The 21,379-nt window shown below is 27.6% G+C and overlaps 2 protein-coding genes across 3 annotated transcripts; one reads left to right on the forward strand and one right to left on the reverse strand.

Annotated features, from left to right (window-relative positions):
* Positions 1–7,238: 7,238 nt before the first annotated feature.
* LOC111684675 (E3 ubiquitin-protein ligase MARCHF5) lies at positions 7,239–11,978 on the reverse strand. 2 transcript variants are annotated; one of them, XM_023446889.2, is made up of 4 exons: positions 11,919–11,978; positions 10,964–11,712; positions 10,706–10,902; positions 7,239–10,162 (listed from the first exon to the last, which is right to left on the reverse strand). In XM_023446889.2, the coding sequence occupies exons 2-4, from the start codon at positions 11,687–11,689 to the stop codon at positions 9,700–9,702; spliced, it is 1,386 nt and encodes a 461-aa protein (XP_023302657.2). In that variant the 5' UTR covers positions 11,690–11,712; positions 11,919–11,978; the 3' UTR covers positions 7,239–9,699. The 2 variants fall into 2 exon arrangements, with proteins under 2 accessions (XP_023302657.2, XP_046804637.1); XM_046948681.1 differs by lacking the exon at positions 11,919–11,978 and having other exon boundaries at positions 10,964–11,886.
* A 279-nt stretch (positions 11,979–12,257) lies between these two features.
* On the forward strand, positions 12,258–20,394 carry LOC111684681. Its single transcript, XM_046948682.1, has 9 exons — positions 12,258–12,733; positions 14,508–16,075; positions 16,145–16,321; positions 16,936–17,311; positions 18,897–19,096; positions 19,165–19,531; positions 19,591–19,727; positions 19,791–19,961; positions 20,085–20,394. The coding sequence occupies exons 1-9, from the start codon at positions 12,356–12,358 to the stop codon at positions 20,239–20,241; spliced, it is 3,531 nt and encodes a 1,176-aa protein (XP_046804638.1). The 5' UTR covers positions 12,258–12,355; the 3' UTR covers positions 20,242–20,394.
* The last annotated feature ends 985 nt before the right edge of the window (positions 20,395–21,379 follow it).

A 21,379-nucleotide genomic window follows, 5' to 3' on the forward strand; every position in this document is an offset into this window, starting at 1 on the left:
GATTTTATTTTTATTATTATTTCGGTGAGACTTTTCTTTTTTTTTTTTTGTATTTTATATTGTGAATATCATCTGAATGTATGTATAACGATATTTTACCAAGCAGCCATCCAACCAACCAGCCAGCCAACGAAACAACAGCCCAACAACCATTCGTTTGTGTGTTTCGACTCAGAAACAGTGTATTTGTATGGCATTCATTCGATCGTTGTGTGTTCTTTTTCTTTTGCTTTGACTGTTGTACTGAATGTTCTTCTTTTTTTTTTTTTTTTGTTCCACCATTATCATCATCTGTAGTTGACTACTCTACTGCGACGACTCCAAATTCGTTAAAAAAGTTTTGTTTTTGTTGTACTATGTAACGTCTATACAACGTGTGATCAACAAACTTTAACAAACATAAAGCACTAGTTAGAGTGGCCAGTTGACATGAGATTATGAACCGGAAATTCCAAATTTTGATGAAATAATTGTTTGATTTTTTTAATTAATATTTCCAGAAAATTTAAAGTTGTAAATGTACAAAAGAATTGATTTTTAAATGCCTAAATCACCTAACTCTTAAACGGAAATAGAAAGACAAACTATTTTTCTTTTTAAAAAGTACACTTCTGTATTCTTTATGGAAATAAACAACTTACTATGAACTGCCTAATACTTAGTATCCAGTTATTAATGCTACAAACCTCTATATATACCGCCTATTTCGGATTGTTACTTGCCTGTAACTTGGACCCTCTACATTTAACAACGGATGCTTTGGGCCTAGCTATGCTGCAGGCAATGATGGCCATTATATGAATGTCAATAGGTGAATGTTCAAATCTGAACGACTAAACCCGTAGAGCTCCTGTTATTTCAATTCATGCTGATATTTAAAACATATGTATATAGTTGGTCCTCAATTGAACATTAAATGTATTTTCTTATGTTTAACACTGGTTTAAATGGAGTATATGGTCACCTTGTATTAAAGATATACACACGTGCACACACATTCATATTTAGTACAATGATAATAACAAGAAAGCACACAAATCACGAGAAGAAAATAAAAAAAATACAACAATTAAACACCAATAACAACATCAACAAACAACAGTAAGACCAAAACCAAAACAACACGAAGATTTAATTTTGAAGTCATATTGAATGTATGAACTAACGAAGGTTTCGTACTCTCGTCATACCTTTAAAAGAGAAGCTTAAAAATGGGAGCAAAACAAAACAGATCGCTGTATTAGTGTTTATATTTTGTTTTATGTACTTTCAAAAAAGGAGAAATTGCAATAAAACAAGACAAAATCCAGAAAACCGGAAATGTTACCCTTTTTTCTAACGGTACCTTAACTTAACATTTCTTTTCATTTTATATCTCTTTAAGCATGGATGTGTATATTTTTATGTGTGTGTGTGTGTGTGTGATTTGTATGCACGAATACACACAAGTTCATTGTGGACAACATACAAAAAAGTCAAACAACTTTTTAATGTTTAAATAATAATTGATTTTTGAGAAAAAAAGGAAAGACTTTTACTAAAATTTAATACGTGTATTTCTTACCATTACAAAATCATATTGTTTGTGGTAGTTGGTAAATTGAAAACAAATATACGAGGGTTGTTGAAAAAGTTATATTGATAATAAAATATTAGAGAGTATCAGAGTAAGGTAAAATAAAATCTATCGAAATAATAAACAAAGAAAAAATATAGTACCCTACACCATTTGAGAATTTGTTTTATTATTCTTATAAAACATTTAAGTGAAATGCTTTTGATATTTTGAGGCAAATTTATTGATTTCATGAAAGAAGCTTTATATCGGGACTAGAAGAAAATGTGGACCAACCCACATATAAGTAGTGGATGGATCTAGGTTACACATTTTCCGCGGCTCTTCATTGAAGGGCTAGAGCCTAGTAAGGCCCGATTATTACAAAATTCGACAGGTCATTAATGCAAGTTAAAGATAATTCTCAACACAAAAGCTCTATTTCGGAAGTTCCATTGAATGGAGGCTAGGTGAAGAAATGGTTCGGTTTTAACCAATGCGAAATTTCAGCCTATAAATTCAAAATTACTTTTCAGACTACTCCTGTTTTTTTAATATATCATCACTTGAATGTTCAGATTATCTATGCATGAACTTCATGCACACTTGTACAATATGAAGTTATTAACACTTACGACAGACAACAATTTTTTTTTCAGTTCTAATTAAATTGTCACACATGTTTGTATTTAAATTTTTATGTACCGAATCGGACACTAAATAGTTAAGTTTAATATTATAACCGGTTCCTTGTTTCTAATTAAATGTAGAATAATTTCTTCAGTTTTTTTTCTACAAGCAGCAGTTACAAATGTAACACTAGTCTACAAAATTAAAAAAACAAGACAAGTAGTAGCATATACTCGGACATAGCCGACCATATGATAGATACCCTACAACAGTTATTATTTAACTTTTTTTGGTGGATGTATACTACATCAAATTCAAAGAAATATACCTAGGCCACTATAGGGTCTGTTGGACGCTTCTTTTCAAGAAATAAATTCTTCGCCGAATTAATATTTTTCAATGTAAAAAAACTCAATATCCAGGACGTAATTTCAAAGAAATTATCAATCAATGTTAGTGAGGAATGTTATTTTTGGATTAACATTACTTCAAAAATACTTGGATCTAATTTTCACGATTGACTGACAGTGGCAAAGAATGTGCTCCAGAAAGTGTCCTCTCCACATGCTCTACATTCGCTTGAATCCACATGTCCAATTTTGTATAGATGTGCTTGTAGTCCTGTGTGTCCATTTGGAATACGTTCCATCAAATCTTATCAGGGTTACCCCATAGGATCTTAGTGATTCTGCCCACCGTTTCATAATTCCAAGAGGCCTTGTGGGATTCCCTCATCCGTAGTATGTATGTAGCTTTTGTTGCCTCGAATGGTTTTGCGTTCATCATGTTAATTACCTCGAGCTCCCTTTTATTTGTTTAATTTCACTTATTTATTTTCATATTAACCTTCCAATAAGGCTCTCAGCGCCATTAAGGCATTACATTCGCCCTTTCGTTGCCGGCTATCAACGAATGGTCTGGTAACCATATGATGTAAACCTTACCTCTGAGAGAAAATTCAGTTAAAGCTTTTTATAGAACTATTAATGACACTACAGATTTTTGTAATGATCGGGCCTCATTTGACCTTAGCCCCCATACAAACTCCCTTTCAAAACTTGAAGATCAAAATTCACTTATAAACACTAATAACACCTTTAAATTTTACATAAATAACTTTGAAGTAGACGTGAATTCCTCTACCAACATTTATAAAGATAGGCCCATTATTTCCCATACTTCTCTATGAGCCCTCTTGTAAAAAATCTCTTTTTTAGTCAAAAATAAGTTAAAATAATCCGGAATAAACAAATAAAATTATTTTTTTAAATAATCTTCATTTTTAACATATTAGCTGGTGTAGGGTATCATATGTAGGGTATCTAAGAAAAAATTCGTTAGACAAAATTTAAATTTAAGGGAAAAATCTGCGTTTTTAGTTTTTCGTTTCGTGATCCTGTGACCTTTCAAAAGGACTTCAAAGTATATTTTTCAAAAAATATTTTAAAATACTTTTACTAATCAAACAATGTCAAATTTGGTGTCAAGCCAACAAGAAGATTTGGGAAATATGTTGCACCCTTTTTATTTTATACTGTTAGGATGAAAATCTGTCAAAAATATCTCTTACAATTCTTATCCTTAAAAATCTATTAAAATTTTCAATATTATTTTTTCAAAAAAATCTTGAAAAAATGTTTTATAAATCTTTTGATACTGACAGAATAAACTAAAAATAACACAAAATATGTTACAACTCTTTTTGTTAGCTTGACATCAAATTTGGCATTGTTTGATCAGTAGAAGTATTTTAAAATATTTTTGGAAAAATGTACTTCATAAAGCTTTGAAGTCCTTAAAGAAGGACACGGGATCACGAAATGACGTATATCATACGGTGTTATTAGCTAAAAGTTTTAACTGTTGCACAGTGTAGAGTATTTAAAATTAACCATAACCAAACATTTCTATAACATACATACTAAAATGTTCTGTATATCTATTAATTAATCTTCTTATTTATTTGCTTTCATAATTATTTTGTCTACTACATTTAAAGCAAAAATAAACACTCTTTATTAGTTTCTATTTTCAATACAATTTTTGTTTTGTTAACAAACCTAACGGCTGGTTATACTGTTTTATTTTTTCTTTTTTTTTTTTTTGGCCTTTTAGTTTGGTTAACAAAAACAAAATAACAACCTCCTCCCTCCCATTTTCGTTTTAACCAACATCTATTTCTTTCTTACAAATGTATGTGAGAAGTCTCTGATAAGAGTAAATAAATATAGAGATAAAAAATAAATAAAAACACAATATTGTTAAATATATATTTCGTGATTTCTTGATAAAAATTCATGAAATAGAACTTTGAAAAACATACATACATACATACATACACAGATGAGTGTCTAAGTATTTGGTAAAAAGAAGAAATTACTCTTTACAATAATTTTGTAATTCTATTTTCAAATTAACTGTTATAAGTCATGTTTTTTCATTATTATTTATTTATTAAACATTCTATTAAAAAAACCTGGAACTGTTCGTGTTTAAATACCCTATAATATGTAATAATATTAGTTAACTGAACACAAAAAATTCAAAATTTCAAACTTTACGAACTGCTGCCCTTAATTATGAACCAATTTCATACTATTTTGTAGAGCGATTTTGCGTCACTTTATACATTTCTGTAACGCATTTTATAGTATTTTATTATTAATAAGTGTTATAGTAATTTTTAAATGAAACCTTGGCAGGGTAGGATCAATTATTAACTGTTCATCATACCATTTCGTACAGATTTGGTTCCTATGTTATTTATGTCGAATTTTTTCGTTAAACTTGAACTTTCGAAACTGTTTTCCGGGGGCTAATACAAAAACGTTAAACGACATTGCCCATTTTCAATACCATACCAACTTAAGCTATACAGAATATTTTAGTAAAATTTCTACTTTCTACGGACAGTCAGATCGTCTAAGGGCGAGTTTTTGAGTTGGCAATCAAATGCCAATTAATATTCAGATTAGTTAATCTAAAAATAAATTGATTCTGATGTTAATCCCCTTTGATGTTTTTGAGTACAAGATTAAACTTTACAGTGTTGCCATACAAATCATCAGAAAATGTCACTGTTTGGTAACAAAAAAACGCATGTGTTATGAAAAAGAAAAGACAACTGTAAATGCAATATGAAAATTAATGAAAATTTGAATTGAAAACAAAAAAATAGATTGTAAAGTCCCCGTAACTATATTAAACGATAAATCAAACATTTTAATGTTTATTTTAGTAACATTTAGTACCATTTTTGTATCAGTTGTTTACACATTTGCATTCCTTGCTTAAGTATAAACTACCTCCATTGGGCGCTTAAACTAGCAAACAAATTTAGCTGATTTGTTTGCTTGTTTAATATATGTTTCGTGTTTTTCAGTTATCAGTAAAGTTACTTATTATCTTAGTTTAACTGAGTGTAATTGGCCAATTAAACTCAACTTATAAGTGAGAAAACACAATTAACAAAAACAATAAAACAATGATTTCGGAAGAACAAAAACTTAATATTTTAAGTAAATTGCAATTTTCTGAATTGTTTTGTTTTATTTATTAATGTTTTAAATGTTTATTTAACATTTTCCAAAATTTTCCATTTTACAAAAGTATTGTTTGCAAAAAACAGTTGTTCATTGTTTATGTTTTTGAATGAAAAGTTGGCAATACTAACAAAGTTAACTGAGCTTAAATCTAAAACTGAAAAACACAATCATCGGTTAAAGTACGCCTAAATTTGTTCCGAGTTTAATCTAACAGCAAGTTAAGCCTAGTTTAACTGAGGAGTAAGAAACCCGCCCTTAGGGCGAGTTTTTCTGATAAAGAAAATCTTCATTCTTTGGTTAAACCTGGTTTAATATATGTTTTGTGTTTTTCAGTAATCAGTAAAGTTACTTATTATCTTTAGTTTAACTGAGTGTTATCGGCCAATTAAACTTATGTTATAAGTGAGAAAACACAATTAACAAAAACATGAAAACAATGATTTAATATAATATTTTAATAATATTTTAAGTAAATTGCAATTTTTTAATTTCTTTTGTTTTAAATGTTTATTTAACATTTTTTCCAAAATATTTCATTTTACAAAAGAGTTAAAACAGCTGTTCTTTATTTATGTTTTTGACTGAAAAGTTGGCAATACTAACAAATTTAACTGATCCTGAAAAACACAATCATCGGTTAAAGTCCGCCTAAATTTGTTCCGAGTTTAATCTAACAGCAAGTTAAACCTAGTTTAACTTTAATTTTAATTTAATCCTAAACCTCCACCTAAAGATTTGCCCTTAGAATTTAATACTACTTTTTACTTTTGTGTGTGTAGACTAATATTTCGATGTGTTGCAATAAAATGATAAAATTAATCTAATTTAGGTTAGATTTCAGATCCAATCTATTTATATAAAGTGTGAATTATAACCGATCTAAAACTATAAAGACTAGCTAGACAAGACTAGGGGGGTTATTTTGTAAATCTCTTGCCCTCACTTTTATGGAAATATTTTCAACGCAAGGTGAAATATTTTAGAAAATAAGAGGGTAAATTTAAAAAAATAATAGAATATTTTGAAAAAAAAAAATATTTCTTTTAAAATAATATTTAAGATTTTCTATCTCAAAATGTTCTATTTTAAAACCAAACTAACGGCTATTGATTCTTATTGAATTACATACTTTCAATGTAAAAAAGAAGAAAAACTTTTATTTGATTTTTTTTGTATGTAATTTTTATTTAAATTTTTAAAAAATAAATAACTAAAAAAATTCACTGCAAACATTAAAATTCAACAAATAACATTAGGTAAAAATACAAATTATTATTTTAATAAAGGTGTGTGTGTATGTGGTAATGACAACTAAAGATGTTTAAAATTAAATGAACGTTACGAATTAGATGGCAATTCCGAATGTAATAAAAATTTACAAATATTTATTTTTTATTTCCTTTAGAGAATTTGTTTTAAAGCTATTTATACATAATTTTAAATATATATTAAATTTTTTATTCATAAACCTAAACTAGTTGAATATTTATTATTATTATTTTTTTTTTTTTGAAATTGAAAATATTTAGTTTTTTAATAAGATCAATGAAGGAAAAATGGAAGAAAATGGAAAATATGTTATAATAATTTTTTTTTAGATTTTTTTCCATTAGCATGTTAATAATGTTTAAGTCATATGTTATGTTTATTAATTAAAGTGTGCAGCTTAATGTTTGATTATGATTTTGGTATTTTTAATTAGATTTATTGAAAATCAATAGTTTTAATTAAAATGTTATATAAATTAAGAAAGTATATTAATTTTATCTTTTGGATTTATTTTGATTGTATGGTTTCATACAACTATATTAAAGCACTTGGCAGATCAGTTCAACATTTTATGACAACTTATATTAACCGACTTATGAACGATTGCATTCTCGTTATTAAGAACACTTCTTTTTGTTGAGGGTAATTGATATCATTTTAGAATTATACAATTTTTATCTAAAGACACCATCACTCTCACATACGATGATCTTCAGTCGTTGCGACATATTTTAGATAATTTTAAAATTCTTATATTTCGCATTTCAATGTTATACAAGTTCAAAAACATTTGAATACAGAATTACCACATACATTATTAAGTAAAATGAATGAATAGTTTTCCTTTTTAGGATCTTGCCATTCCGATATCGAATAGGAACAAAAACTTAATATTTTTAGTTTTATTTATTGTTGTTTTAAATGTTTATTTAACATTTTTCCAAAAAAATTTATTTTACAAAAGAGATATTTGCAAAAAACAGGTGTTCACTGTTTATGTTTTTGACTGAAAACATTAACTGATCCTAGATCCATAACTGAAAAACACAATCATCGGTTAAAATCCGCCTAAATTTGTTCCGAGTTTAATTTAACAGCAAGTTAAGCCTAGTTTAACGGAGTAGAAAGAAACCCGCCCATGATCATAATTTTAACTTGGGTTTTAGTCAAATTTAGTTTCCGATGTTATTTACTAGTTTAAACGGCAATGAATATGCATTTAACTTGAGCAAGAAATGACAAGGTTTTAAGAACTAAATATAAAAACATAAATAATATAGGTCTACAAAATTTGAAAAAATATCGAAATCCTAAGACCAAGCTCTCTAAAGAAATTTTGGAAAATTTTGAATCTACGACTACCTGAGAATGCATCAATCGACACTTTCTGTCTGTCTGTCCGTCCATGAACATAATAGGAATTACAGCAGATTTTTAGATAATTCTAAAAGATCAGATCAGATTTTGTCACTTTATTTTTGAAACAAGCTTTAGGTAAAAATATCTCGAAGAATAAATAAGTTATGTGGATGGATAAATGAGCTATTATATGACATATAACATTTTATAACAGATATGTTAGTGCTATAACGTCTCAAATAAGGCTCAAAAATTATGTTTTTTTTAAAACTAAAACACTATATCTGCATCCAATTTTAAATCGAAACCAAGTTTTTTTAATAAGGATTACTACATCCTTACAATGTGTCAACTTAATCCATTCGGAAAAACAAAAACCAGTTTTAAAATTAGAAAGAAACTAGTTGAAAATTTAGTTAAAATTTCTGTAACATAGAAAAAGACAAATTATTACAATTGTTCAATTCACAATCGCCGTTGTATCGTAGTATGTAGTAATTTTTTATTATTGATTTTTTATTTCAAAAAAATGTTTTTTGAAAAATTTTTATGACATAGAACGCTACAACAATACGACATCAATTGTGAACTGCACAAATATTTTTACAGATTTCTATGCCTTTTTTTTAATTCTTTTAAAATATATTGCAAAAGTTTTGTTAGAGTTAGCACTTATTTTTTTCAAAAAGATCATCTTTAAAAAAAATATTGTTGATTAAAATTTTATCACCTTTTGTAAATAGTGTTCCGATAATAATAGTTTCATCAATATGCTAATTCAACCAATTTTGCTAAAGCAAAGAAGGATAAATGAGCTATGTTATATTAACTGCATAAATAAATGTTGGACTATATTCAGATCATTGCCAAAACTACCTTCTTATGATAATTTTGAAAACTTTCATCATTTGTGGTAGAATTATCTAATGTAAATTTCGAAATTTTTATATTTAGTAAATTCTGAAATACAATAGAAATAACTCAATAATAAGCATAAGTATTTTCATACATTATCGCCTGAAGATACATCGGTTTTTTTTATGCAGTATAAAATGTATGATGCAGTGCTAGTAATTTATATGAAAGTATGGATTTGATATTATTAAGAAAAAATTGTGTCTTTAGAATTGGAATTTAAAGTAAATAAATTTTGACAACATTTGTTCAATGTTTAACGGAGTTCTAATTTTTTCTTTTTTTTTATTATTATTATTTATGTAAAAAACAATTTACTAGTATACGACGGAACATGTTGGTTTTTTAATGTAAATTTTTTTGTATAGTTCTTACCCATTTTTTCCTTTAATTAACGTAATTTTGTTAAATATATAAATTGTTTGTTTACACCATACTATCTCGTGTATTTGGTCTTGGCACATAAGCTTGTTGTTGCTGCTGCTGCTGGTTCTGTTGTTGTTGTTGCTGCTGTTGAGCGCCTTCAGGGGCAGCTGCTGCTGCAGCGGCTGCATATGCGGCAGCAGCTCCTTGATTTCTTGATGACGAATTACGATTAACATAAGTTCGTACATTTTCTTCAGTATAATCGACTATATGACGTTTCTTTTTACGTGTATATTGTTGTTGTTTCAAGTAGATTTTTAAAATTCCTTTAACGGTTATAAATGTTAGACCACCTAATAATGTGCGATGTAAGGTATTCTCAATTGATTCGAATAACAAACGTCCCACAATTGATGAAATTGTTGGCAATAGTAAAGCACCGCAAAAAACTCTTGTAGCCGATACGGGATCCGAAAGTGTAGGAGTTGCAGGATTTTGTGCAGTTTGTTCCTCATCTTCTTCGCTATAGATTAAATAGAAAATTTATACAATTTACTCCATTATGTAAGATTAAAAAAAAGATTTTTTCAATGACATGTAGTTGCGATCTATCAAGTACCGTATTTTTACTAGGATTTATAAGAACTTTTGTGCAGACACCAAAATACTTAAGAAACATGTAAACAATAACCTAAATACGGATAAGCCTTTTGTATAAGAACCAAAAATAAAGAACTATCTTTCACAGTCGAACTGTTACAACAACAATAACCAAATTTAATACAAGAAAGACTGTGGTAATTATATCAAATAATGCCTTAAATTTGGACCTGTACGGCCGGACAATGATCTGAGTCTGCATCAAAAATCATAAGACGCTAATTCAATGACAAGCGATATATTAAAGAAGTCAGACGTTACAGCATTTTAAAATAATAAGAACTGGAGCAGGTACAATGGATTAAGCATTTCACTGAATATTTAATGAAACATCCCAGCTTTTTCATTTAGAATACCGAGCATTTCAATTATATTCGAAGTTTAAATTAATGAAATATGTACTTACGGATATGGTATAATAAAACTCATAAGAGGTAATTTACGAGCAACATTACGACGATTACGAATCAAGCGTATGACAGCATCTTCCCAACGAATCATGCGACCAAGAACCAAGAAAACTGGTATGGCTGGAAGACCAATCAGTAAAATAAGCGGATCACCATTCTCCATAAGAGCCAAACCTTTTTTGTGGCCCACAATCTTCAAAGTAAATTTTACATTTTTAAGAGGAAAACTTTAATACAAAATGCATTTATTTTACCTGCAAAAAAGTAACAGCACCATATGTAACAGCGGTCCAGTATAGGGAACCCACAAAAATACCAGCCGCTAAAAAGGGACTAACACGTTTTATTAGATTATCAAAGGCTTCCAAAATATTGGCCACTTTTCCCATGTGTGGAAAGACTATTATATATTCTGTTTGACATTGTTGACAGCTGACAGTACGCAGGGCATTTCCTTTTTGTTTTTCATCTACCCAACGATAGAGACAGCTCTGATGTACCCACTTGGTAGAGCCGCGACATTTGCAAGGTTGAACCCAGGCTGCTAGACGATTATCTTCATCTGAAGCAAAACATATCCAACAACTGCGTTCAGTGTCACCACTGTCTTGCTGCTGCAAGAGCTGACACTGTTGACTTTGCGACTGAGTCTGATCGTCTTCACTAACGCCATCAGAAGTTGTTGTCACCTGTGAAGTTGAGGGTAGAGCAGCAACAAACGTTTCAATTTCTTGATACGCCTGTATAGCCGAACTTCCAGAATCATTTGAGTTTGAACGTTGTATATCCTTGACATTAACAGACCTCTTGATGTCGTCAACAGAACGATGTCTAGTTTCGGGTGTGGTCTTTTCACTTACTGCATACTTATCGTATGTCCCAACATCTTTAGATCCTTCCATTGAATCCATATTGGACTCAATTTTAGCTTTCGTTGTTATTCGGCTAGAGGTTGTTGGGGAATCTCGATTTTCTTCCATTTAAAAGTTCTTCTCGTCTTTCCCTAGACAAAACAGACTAAAGCAATTAGTTTTCCCTTTTCTCCACATACAAATGTATTTTTTTTTTTTTTTTTGTTAAAATGTTTTTGATATTGATTAAATTGAATTTTCTAAATTCTTGCGAGCACAAAATAGATAAATAAAAACGTCTATGGACTTCGTAATTTATTTATTTTGCATTTTCTTTATTTTTTTATAGAAAACTAACCACTTTATTCAGCAGAAAACAAAAATAGCAAAAATAATTTGACGTTTTGTTTTATTATTTCTCTTTTGATGTTCTCTTTTTCTTTTTCGCCGACGTTTTGTTTTGAGTTGATTTTTATTATCTTTTTAATTGTTTTTTCTTTAAATATCGTAAAGATTTGTGTATATTATTTATTTTTGTTTGTTGCTAATATTCAAAACATTAATTTCCTGAACTTTGTTGAAAATTTAATAGACAAAATTTTATTACACATATGAAAAACAAATTTTACCGTTCAATGGAATTTTAAATTACAAAAACTACTAAATTTTACATTACTGAAAATCATGACATACAATAATGGCAACACTGTTCAGAAATGTGCTGTTGATTTTAGGAAAACAAATTTGATTTTGTTTACTTTCTTATGTCCAAAGAGTTTTTAATCATTTAATAAAATGGAGCCTGAAAAATTAAACTTTCAAAATTTCGTAAAATTACAAAAGGGTATAATGGAATCTTTAATTGATGGCGCCAATATAATATGCCCAACGGAACTTAAACTCGATGAAATGCTTCAATATTTCAATGAACATTTTAATGAATTTCATCAAAAAGAGAATCTTCTTGTCGTACTGGCGTTTATTCATCGTTCCCTTAAGTTGTGGATCAATCGGGAGGAACATTTAAAAAACGATATTGGAGTTATTTTGCTTAAATTTATAGAAGATCACGGTGAAGATGAGAGTGATTTGAATATAGTTGTGCAAATTGTTTATCAAATAATGAATTCGATAAGAACTATTGGCAACAAAGATGTTCAAATATCAGAAAAGGTAAGCCGTTTTAATTGAACTGTTTATTAACTAGGATTTGCATTTTTGGGAAATTCATATATGTACTCCATATTTATAAAATTGTTCGGTATCATATCTGATTATTAAAGTTTCCGATCTGTTAGGTGTCTGGTTTCAATATAGGTTCAATATAGAATAAACCGAATGCATTATTCAAAAGGACGTATATATACATACAGTGAATCAATTAAGTAATTTGCTTATGTAAAATTTTATAAATTTTATGAAAAAACTTTATGTGAATAATTATTTTTAGAAAAATAAAGCAATTTGTTTGTTGCATTTTTTTAAAGAATATCTTATATTTTAATTTTCTACCATAAAAAGTAAAATCGTTATATTAATTAACGAGATTTTTGATAAAATTTGAACGTATTGTTAATTTTTTGGGTCAATAAAGTATTTTGCATTTTTAGGTTTTCTGTTCATTTTTTTAATATTGCTGCATTATTTTATAATATTTAATATTTTTATTACTCATACATATTAGAATAACATTTTTTAGATGTTTTAGTAGTGGAACGACTAAATTTGGAAATTTCTTAACCGATTTATTATCCTATATACCTATGAGAATTTATCAATATTTGACTTAACATGAAATCTATCGATTCTTTCATTAAATTTCGAAAATAATAAGTAATTTTGAATTGGATACATGATATATTAGATAATCAATAGATTTGGACCTCGAACAAATGTTTTGTGAGGTATGATAACCACCTCTATTTTAAAATATCTAAATTAGGTATTTTTCCATTACTACACGACAGTTCCTTTTACATTGGTTTCATGCAACCTAAGGTCTGTTTAGAGGTCTAAATTTAAACCTAGTCTTCCTTCTAGTTCGTATATATATTTTGAAAAAGATAAATCAGGAGTCCAATAGTTTTCCTTAGATACAAGTCGCCTCCCTTTGGCAGATTTTGAAAGAGCACTCAGTACGTTTTTTGTAATAATTCTTTGGAACATCTATTACTCTATTTTATATTTTTTAATGTTATTGATTAAATATTTCATAATTATATTTTATTGATTTACACTTGTTCTAGAAATCTAAACAATTTTTTTATATCGAAATTGCCTCATTATTATCCTTTAAACATTTTAAGGCAAATAACATCACATTTTCACCCGATGAAGATATGATTTTGGCAAATCGCAATTGAAAAATATTTAGCACTCTTCCTTTTAACAATAAAACAATAAATTCCAAAAATAGTTAAAAAATAATTTGAAACCCCCAATGAAATTAACCGCAATTCTTAATATGCAAAATACTTTATTGACATGCAAATTCTGATGAATAATTATAAAATGCAACAACAAATGCACCAAAATTTGTATTTTAATATTTTTTCTAATTTTTCCCATTTTACACAATCTCTATTTTTAATTGGAAAGCATATATTTACTTTTATTTATGAACAAAAAACTAAATTCTCTCAAAAAAAGGTAGGCAAAAAACTTAGTTGATTCACTGTATGTATATAACTCATAGGGTTAGGAAATTATATTGAAGAAGTTACAAGTGGAATGACAAGATGGTGAAGGAGAGAAATATAGAAATAATTTCAAAATCATTAAAAATAACGGTTTTTCATAAATAGGTATGTTTAAGCAATAGTGGTATATTGAAATATTGCAGTAAAGATATTTTAACAGTTTTAGTTTAAAAAAGGTCACCATTAATTTTGATTAAAAAGTAATTTATTTACATTACCTGTTCCTTCTTTTTTTCCTTTATTTTCAGTTATTGTATCAATTAACGCTTATTATGCAAAATGTTAAGAACCGTACACTAATTTCCGGCTGTGTTGCTTGTGTACAACTTTATTTAAAAATGTTTCCGGAAAGCTGTAAAATTCTCACAGAGCTCTGGAAGAATATTAAGTGTAAATTAGAAACAAATGCAAAAAAGGACATTATACAGGAAACTGATATTGATATAATAATTCAGCTTATTGATGACTTTCATATAATTCACTCCAACTTTCATGAAGAAGCAACATTGATCACTACCATTCAGCAGCTCCTTAAATCTAATCAAAGAAAATACAGAAAATGTGGTTATTTTCTCTTAAAGAAAGTTTTCCAATATTTTGTTGAATATATCAGTTCCGTTACGGCAATGTGGACATCTTGTGATTATTATAGAAAAATAGAGCAATCTTGGTTAATGTATATAACTATACTGGAAAATCTTGAAGAGGAACAATCACATTTAATATTACCTTCTCTAGAGAATCTCGAGGAAATAATAAAGAGCAAAAATCTTAAATCATCTTGGTTAGATATATTGTACATGAGAATATTAACTCATAATAATAACTTAGTATTGCGCTGGTCCATTGAATTCTTTTTAAAGACGTTTTCATGTTCGAATTTATCCGCGCATATATTGAAACATTTCCTTAATGCTACAAATTCAACTTTACTTTACAACTATGAAGGTTATTTTCTTAACAGAGACCTCTTTTCTTCATTTTTAAAGGGTGATTTAATAAATTTGCTTACATTATTACCCGAAGTTGAGAACTGGAAATCAGTACCCCTGTATATATGGCTTCAAAATCTTAGTAAGGTACAATTACCTAATCGTCTAAACTTTCAAGTGATCTTAAATATATGTGCTTGTGTTCGAAAACTACAAAATTGTACTGTACGTCAAGAATCAATAAATTTGTGTTATAAATTATTTGAAGGTTCTTTAATGCATTTATCTATGGAGGAATATGTTACATACGTAGAAACACTTTATAATTCTAGTGATTACTACGATGAATATGAAATGTTTAATAACAAAAAATCTTTATTAATTGAAGCAAATTCAAAAGGTGTAATTTTTAAACAACGATTCTATGAAATTTTCACAAACAGTTTATGTGAAAATGATCATTTGTTTATGTTTCTGAATGATATACCAGTGGAAAAACATGGCTGGCTTAAATATGCTCTCTTTCAATTCGAAATTGCAGAATCCGATGTAAAATATATTAAAGATTTCTATAAAATAGATTTAAATTCACTTACCCATTGTGATCTGCATAAAGTCATAAATATATTTCAAGATTCTATGCTCGGCTCTCCGCCATACGACAAACATGAACTCAATGTGTGTAATCAGGCTGCCATTTCTTTTTACATTAATCAAAAAGATGATTTTACAAATGAAAACGAAGATACATTACGATTTATATTGAATTCGGGTGGAAAATTGAATGTTTTAGAGACTTTTGCTGAAAAGTTTTTAAATAAATGTAAAAAAGTTATTGATATGTGGTTTATTGATGAACTTTTAAAATACAACAACAAAGTTATGTAAGTATAATATTGGAATGTAAATAATCATATGAAAATGATGTATACATATTTTTAATATTATTTTAGACTAAATTGTGTAGCTGATTATCTGCAAAGAGTTTGCGATTATTTTGTTGTTCATAAATATGCCCTTATAATTTTTAAAAAGTATGAATATATTCCAAGTGCTTTCTCAGAAATGAATTTGCTTAAAATATGTACAAATGAATTTCTTAATGAGTTAGCTAGCAAAGGTGAAAATAGGTAAGTTAAAAATTAATATTAAAAATATAAATATTTTCGTTTTACGAAAAAAATTTCGTAACTTCTATTTTCGTAATATTTACAAAAATTTCGTGTATAATACGAAATATTATTTAATAAAACCCTTTTCTAATTTTCCGAAAGTACGAAAACCTTTCGTAATATTTTTTTCTTAAATTTTAGCGAAATTAAACATAATGATTTTAATTATATTATGATTAAATAAAACTATAACATTTTTACAAAATTTAAGAAAATGTATAATATTATTCTCGAATTATTTTCATAAAAAAAAATTGAAAATTCGTGTGGAGAATAATTTTGAACTAAAATTAGAAAATTTAGTTTAAAAAAAACAAAAATGTTTGAATAAATTAATATTTCGTAAATTTTACCATATTTATTCAAAATTCCCTTTTTTCAATTTATGTAAATTAATTTTTTCAAGAATATTTTGCATTATACTAAAATATTTCGTACAATTTCGTATATATTACGAAAGAATTTCGTGGTGCGAAACAACGAACGATTCGTACAATGTACGACATTTTTCGTATATATTAAGCATGGATTTTTTTGAGGGTATCTATTATATACTACTTCTTTTTTTGTAGAATTGAACAAGCGTTTTGCCGTAATCACTTTGACACTGAAATACCGCCCGTACGCTCATATGTATTGAAGCAAATAAAATCATTTTGTAACACGCAATTTATATTAGATTTATTAAAATATCATATGCATTTAACAAAGAAAAAACCAAGATATTTTGAAAATTCAAATGAACATCGTATCAAGTTGAGAATTGCAATTTGTATCTACTATGGCTGCAACAATATGAATAAAACAGCAATAAGTGTTAATATATTAGATAAAATTTGGAACATCCTATTAAATGAAAATAATCAATTAAATATTGTTTACTTTTATGAACATATTCTTGCAATATATGAAATGAGAGAAGGAGTCATATTAAGTAAATTACAACAGGTAAGTTAAAGATTGCCATACGATAAACAAAAATTAAAAATTTTTTATTATAATCTACTGATGTTAAAGTTTAATGGATTTCATATACAGTTTTTTATTTTTTAATTATTTTTGGAATTTATTGTTTTATTGTTAAAAGGAAGAGTGATAAGTATTTTTCAATTGCAATTTGCAAAAATCATATCCTCATTGGGTGAAAATGAGATGTTATTTGCCTTAAAATATTTAAAGGATAATGATGAGGCAATTTCGATATAAAAAATTAGTTTAGATTACTAGAAGAAGTGTAAATCAATAAAATATAATTATGAAATGTTTAATCAATAACATTGAAAAATACAAAATAGAATAATAAATGAAATGATCCAAAGAATTATTAGAAAAAAACGCACTGAGTGCTCTTTCAAAATCTTTAACTGCCAAAGGCAGGCGACTTGTATCCAAGGAAAACTATTGGACTCCTGATTTATCTTTTTCAAAATCTATATACGAACTACGAGGAACACTATGTTTAAATTTAGACCTCTAAACAGACCTTAGATTGCTTGGAACCAATGTAAAGTGAACTGTCGTACAGTACAGGAAAAATACCTAATTTAGATATTTTAAAATAGAGGTGGTTATCATACCGTAACGTCAACAAAAGCAATATTTTTCACCTAATACATACACTTATATATATTTAGAATCCAAATCAAGAATAACTATCCAGATCCAAATACGCCTACTGTATCTTATTCATAAAATAAAGAATTTAAAATAGAAGGTTGAAAATCAAGATTTTAGCATTTAATAGTTCTATAGTGATATATGGTGATGTCCCCAAACTTAGAGTGGCTAGGTACCATCCTAGTACCATCTTAGTGTTAGATTTATTGAATAAGAATCCATATTATAAAATTCTATATAAAATTTACACAATACTCTCCAAATAGATGGAGTTTCCGTAATGTAGTTTTTGTTTATCAATACAAAATGACCAAAAACCCGGATTATTTTTGTTATAATATATAGATTTATACCTCACAAAACTTTTTTTCTAGGTCCAAATCCATTGATTATCCAATGTATCCAATTCAAAATTACTTATTATTTTCGAAATTTAATGAAAGAAACAATAGATTTCATGTTATGTCAAATATTGATAAATTCTCATAGGTATATAGGATAATAAATCGGTTAAGAAATGTCCAAATTTAGTCGTTCCACTACTAAAATATCTAAAAAATGTTATTCTAATATATAGGAGTAATAAAAAATATTAAATATTATAAAATAATGCAGCAATATTAAAAAAATGAACAGATAACCTAAAAAAGCAAAATACTTTATTGACCCAAAAAATTAACAATACATTCACATTTTATCAAAAATCTCGTTAATTAATATAACGATTTTACTTTTTATGGTAGAAAATTAAAATATAAGATATTCTTTAAAAAATACAACAAACAAATTGCTTTATTTTGCTAAAAATAATTGTTCACATAAAGTTTTTTCTTTAAATTTATAAAATTTTACATAGGCAAATTACTTAATTGATTCACTGTATATTAGTAATAATAATTAAATAATTTTATTTCAGGCACACAATTCAACCTCATGTCAACAGGTATCCATCATGTCGGTGGTATATACTTATGTTTTAACACACAGAACAGATAATCATACAAAATTTACTATTGTGTCTAATTTATTGGCACTTACAATGGGTGCCAATTTCCAAACTCGCCTTTTTGCACAAATGTATTTATACCAACTTTTAAAAAGGGATACTTTTCAAAAGTAAGTATTATTTTTTTGTCTTTCTGTTCTGTAACAACGAAAATTTCTTTTGCATTAATTTATTTCAGTATAAACGGCTTTACACAAATAATCAACTCAATTAAATATGCTACTGGTACAAAATTAACAGAACATTTAAATGACATACGAGTGCAAATCAATAATTTTAATATTGATCATATAATAGATATAATTCTTAATGTTACAAATGCACCATTTGATGAAGTCTTCAATATTCATTTAAACAATTATAATAATGAATTAATGAAAGTCTGTCGTGAAACATTTATGAAAAAATTTAAAACTTCAACAACAGATGACATTTTACCAAAAACTCCATTAAATGATCAAATTCAAAGAAAAATGAATCCTATAAATGATCTTAGCGAACCGCATAATTTAATCCTTTATCCTAAAGAAGAAAAACCAGCAGAAGTAAGTTATGTAGGACGCATTTAAAATATTATTATTAAATATTTCGTTATTCTTCGCAGATGTTTGTTATTGCAAGTCTTATAGATAAATTACCCAACCTGGGTGGTATTGCCAGAACATGCGAAGTGCTGGGAATACAGAATCTTGTTATGGCTTCTAAAATGGATACAAGTAAAAATGATTTCAAAAACTTAAGGTGTGTTTATACATAAAATAAAGACAAAACATTAATAATATACAATGAAATTTACTTTTCTAGCATGACTGCTGAAAAAAGTCTAAACATACTAGAAGTAAAGCAAAAAGATTTAAAGGAATTTTTAATGCAGAAGAAATTGGAAGGATATGCTATAATTGGTGCTGAACAAACCTGTAACAGTCAAAACTTTAGTAATTTTACATTTCCTCAGAAGTGTGTTTTATTATTGGGGTAAGTAGATAAGTTTATTTAAAATAGAAAGTTTAAAAAAATTTAAATTTTTTAAATTTATTATACTTTATTTTATCATATTTATTTATTCAAAAATAACTATTTAATTTTCACAAATTTCAGACATGAAAAGGATGGTATACCAGCACCTCTGCTTGGTCTTTTAGATTATGCTGTTGAAATACCTCAATTTGGTCAAATACGTTCCCTAAATGTTCATGTAACTGGTGCTTTGTTTATGTGGGAATTTTGTAAACAACATTTGGTATCGCAACAATAATACACACATTGTCTCATTTAAACAATATACAACTATTACATTTTAATATACTTATAGAATCTATAATATAGATTCATTTTTATTAACCATTTTATATGTACATTTTGTTATTTTGTATGTCTTTTTTTAATAATAAACATGTATAACATGTTATTAAAATTAGTTTCTTTTTATATTATAGCTAAATTCGAATACTTATGAGAGACACTGCATATACATAAAGAATTAACAAGTAAGAGTGTAGATTTTTGAAGTGATCATATATGTATATGGACTGTTATTTTGTTATTTTGCTATTCTCCAGACGCAAGTATATCAAGTGATCGGATAAAGTTTGACACATTTAAGGGATCTAAAGTCGACATAAAGCCCACAATGGTTATTACTGAATGCAAGCAATGCAATAAAATAACAAGTAGGAAAGTATAGTAGGGCATGGCCGACCATATAATACCCTACACCATGAGTAAATTTTTAAAATTTTGACTTTTTATAAAATTTTTATTTTTTGTAAAGAAACTTTTATGTTTAATTCCAAAATATTTAAACAATTTATTGATAAAAAACTAAAATTTCTAAATGAGCCTTTATATAGGTCAAATATGGGCGATCCTCGGTAAATTTGGGAAAAGGATATATTTCTAAATAACAGTTAGTTTTGTTGAGTTTCATTGCGATACAAATGGTTACAAGTCAATTTTAGACGTTTAAGTCATTTTTGTAGGGGGGTTTGTATGGGGGCTAGGGTCAAATATAGGCCGATCCTTACGAAAATCTGCAGTGTCATTTATACTTATATAAAACTTATTTGTGCCTATTAGATAGCAGAATATTTGACGTAATTATTTCATAAAAAGTTCAAATCGGGAGGTACGGTTGTATGGGGGCTAGGTGAAATAATGGACCGATTTCAACCATTTTCAATAGGCTTCGTCCTTGTGCCAGAAAATATACTAGGTCCAAATTTCATCAAATTATCTTGAAAATTGCGGCCTGTACCTTGCGCACAAGGTTTACATGGACAGCCAGCCAGCCGGACAGACGGACATGTCTTAATCGACTCAAAAAATGATTCTGAATCGATCAGTATACTTTAAGGTGGGTATTGGACCAATATTTTTGTATGTTACAAACATCA

Source organism: Lucilia cuprina, chromosome 4, assembly GCF_022045245.1.
Source record: "Lucilia cuprina isolate Lc7/37 chromosome 4, ASM2204524v1, whole genome shotgun sequence".
In the NCBI taxonomy this organism is placed as follows: Eukaryota; Metazoa; Arthropoda; class Insecta; order Diptera; family Calliphoridae; genus Lucilia; species Lucilia cuprina.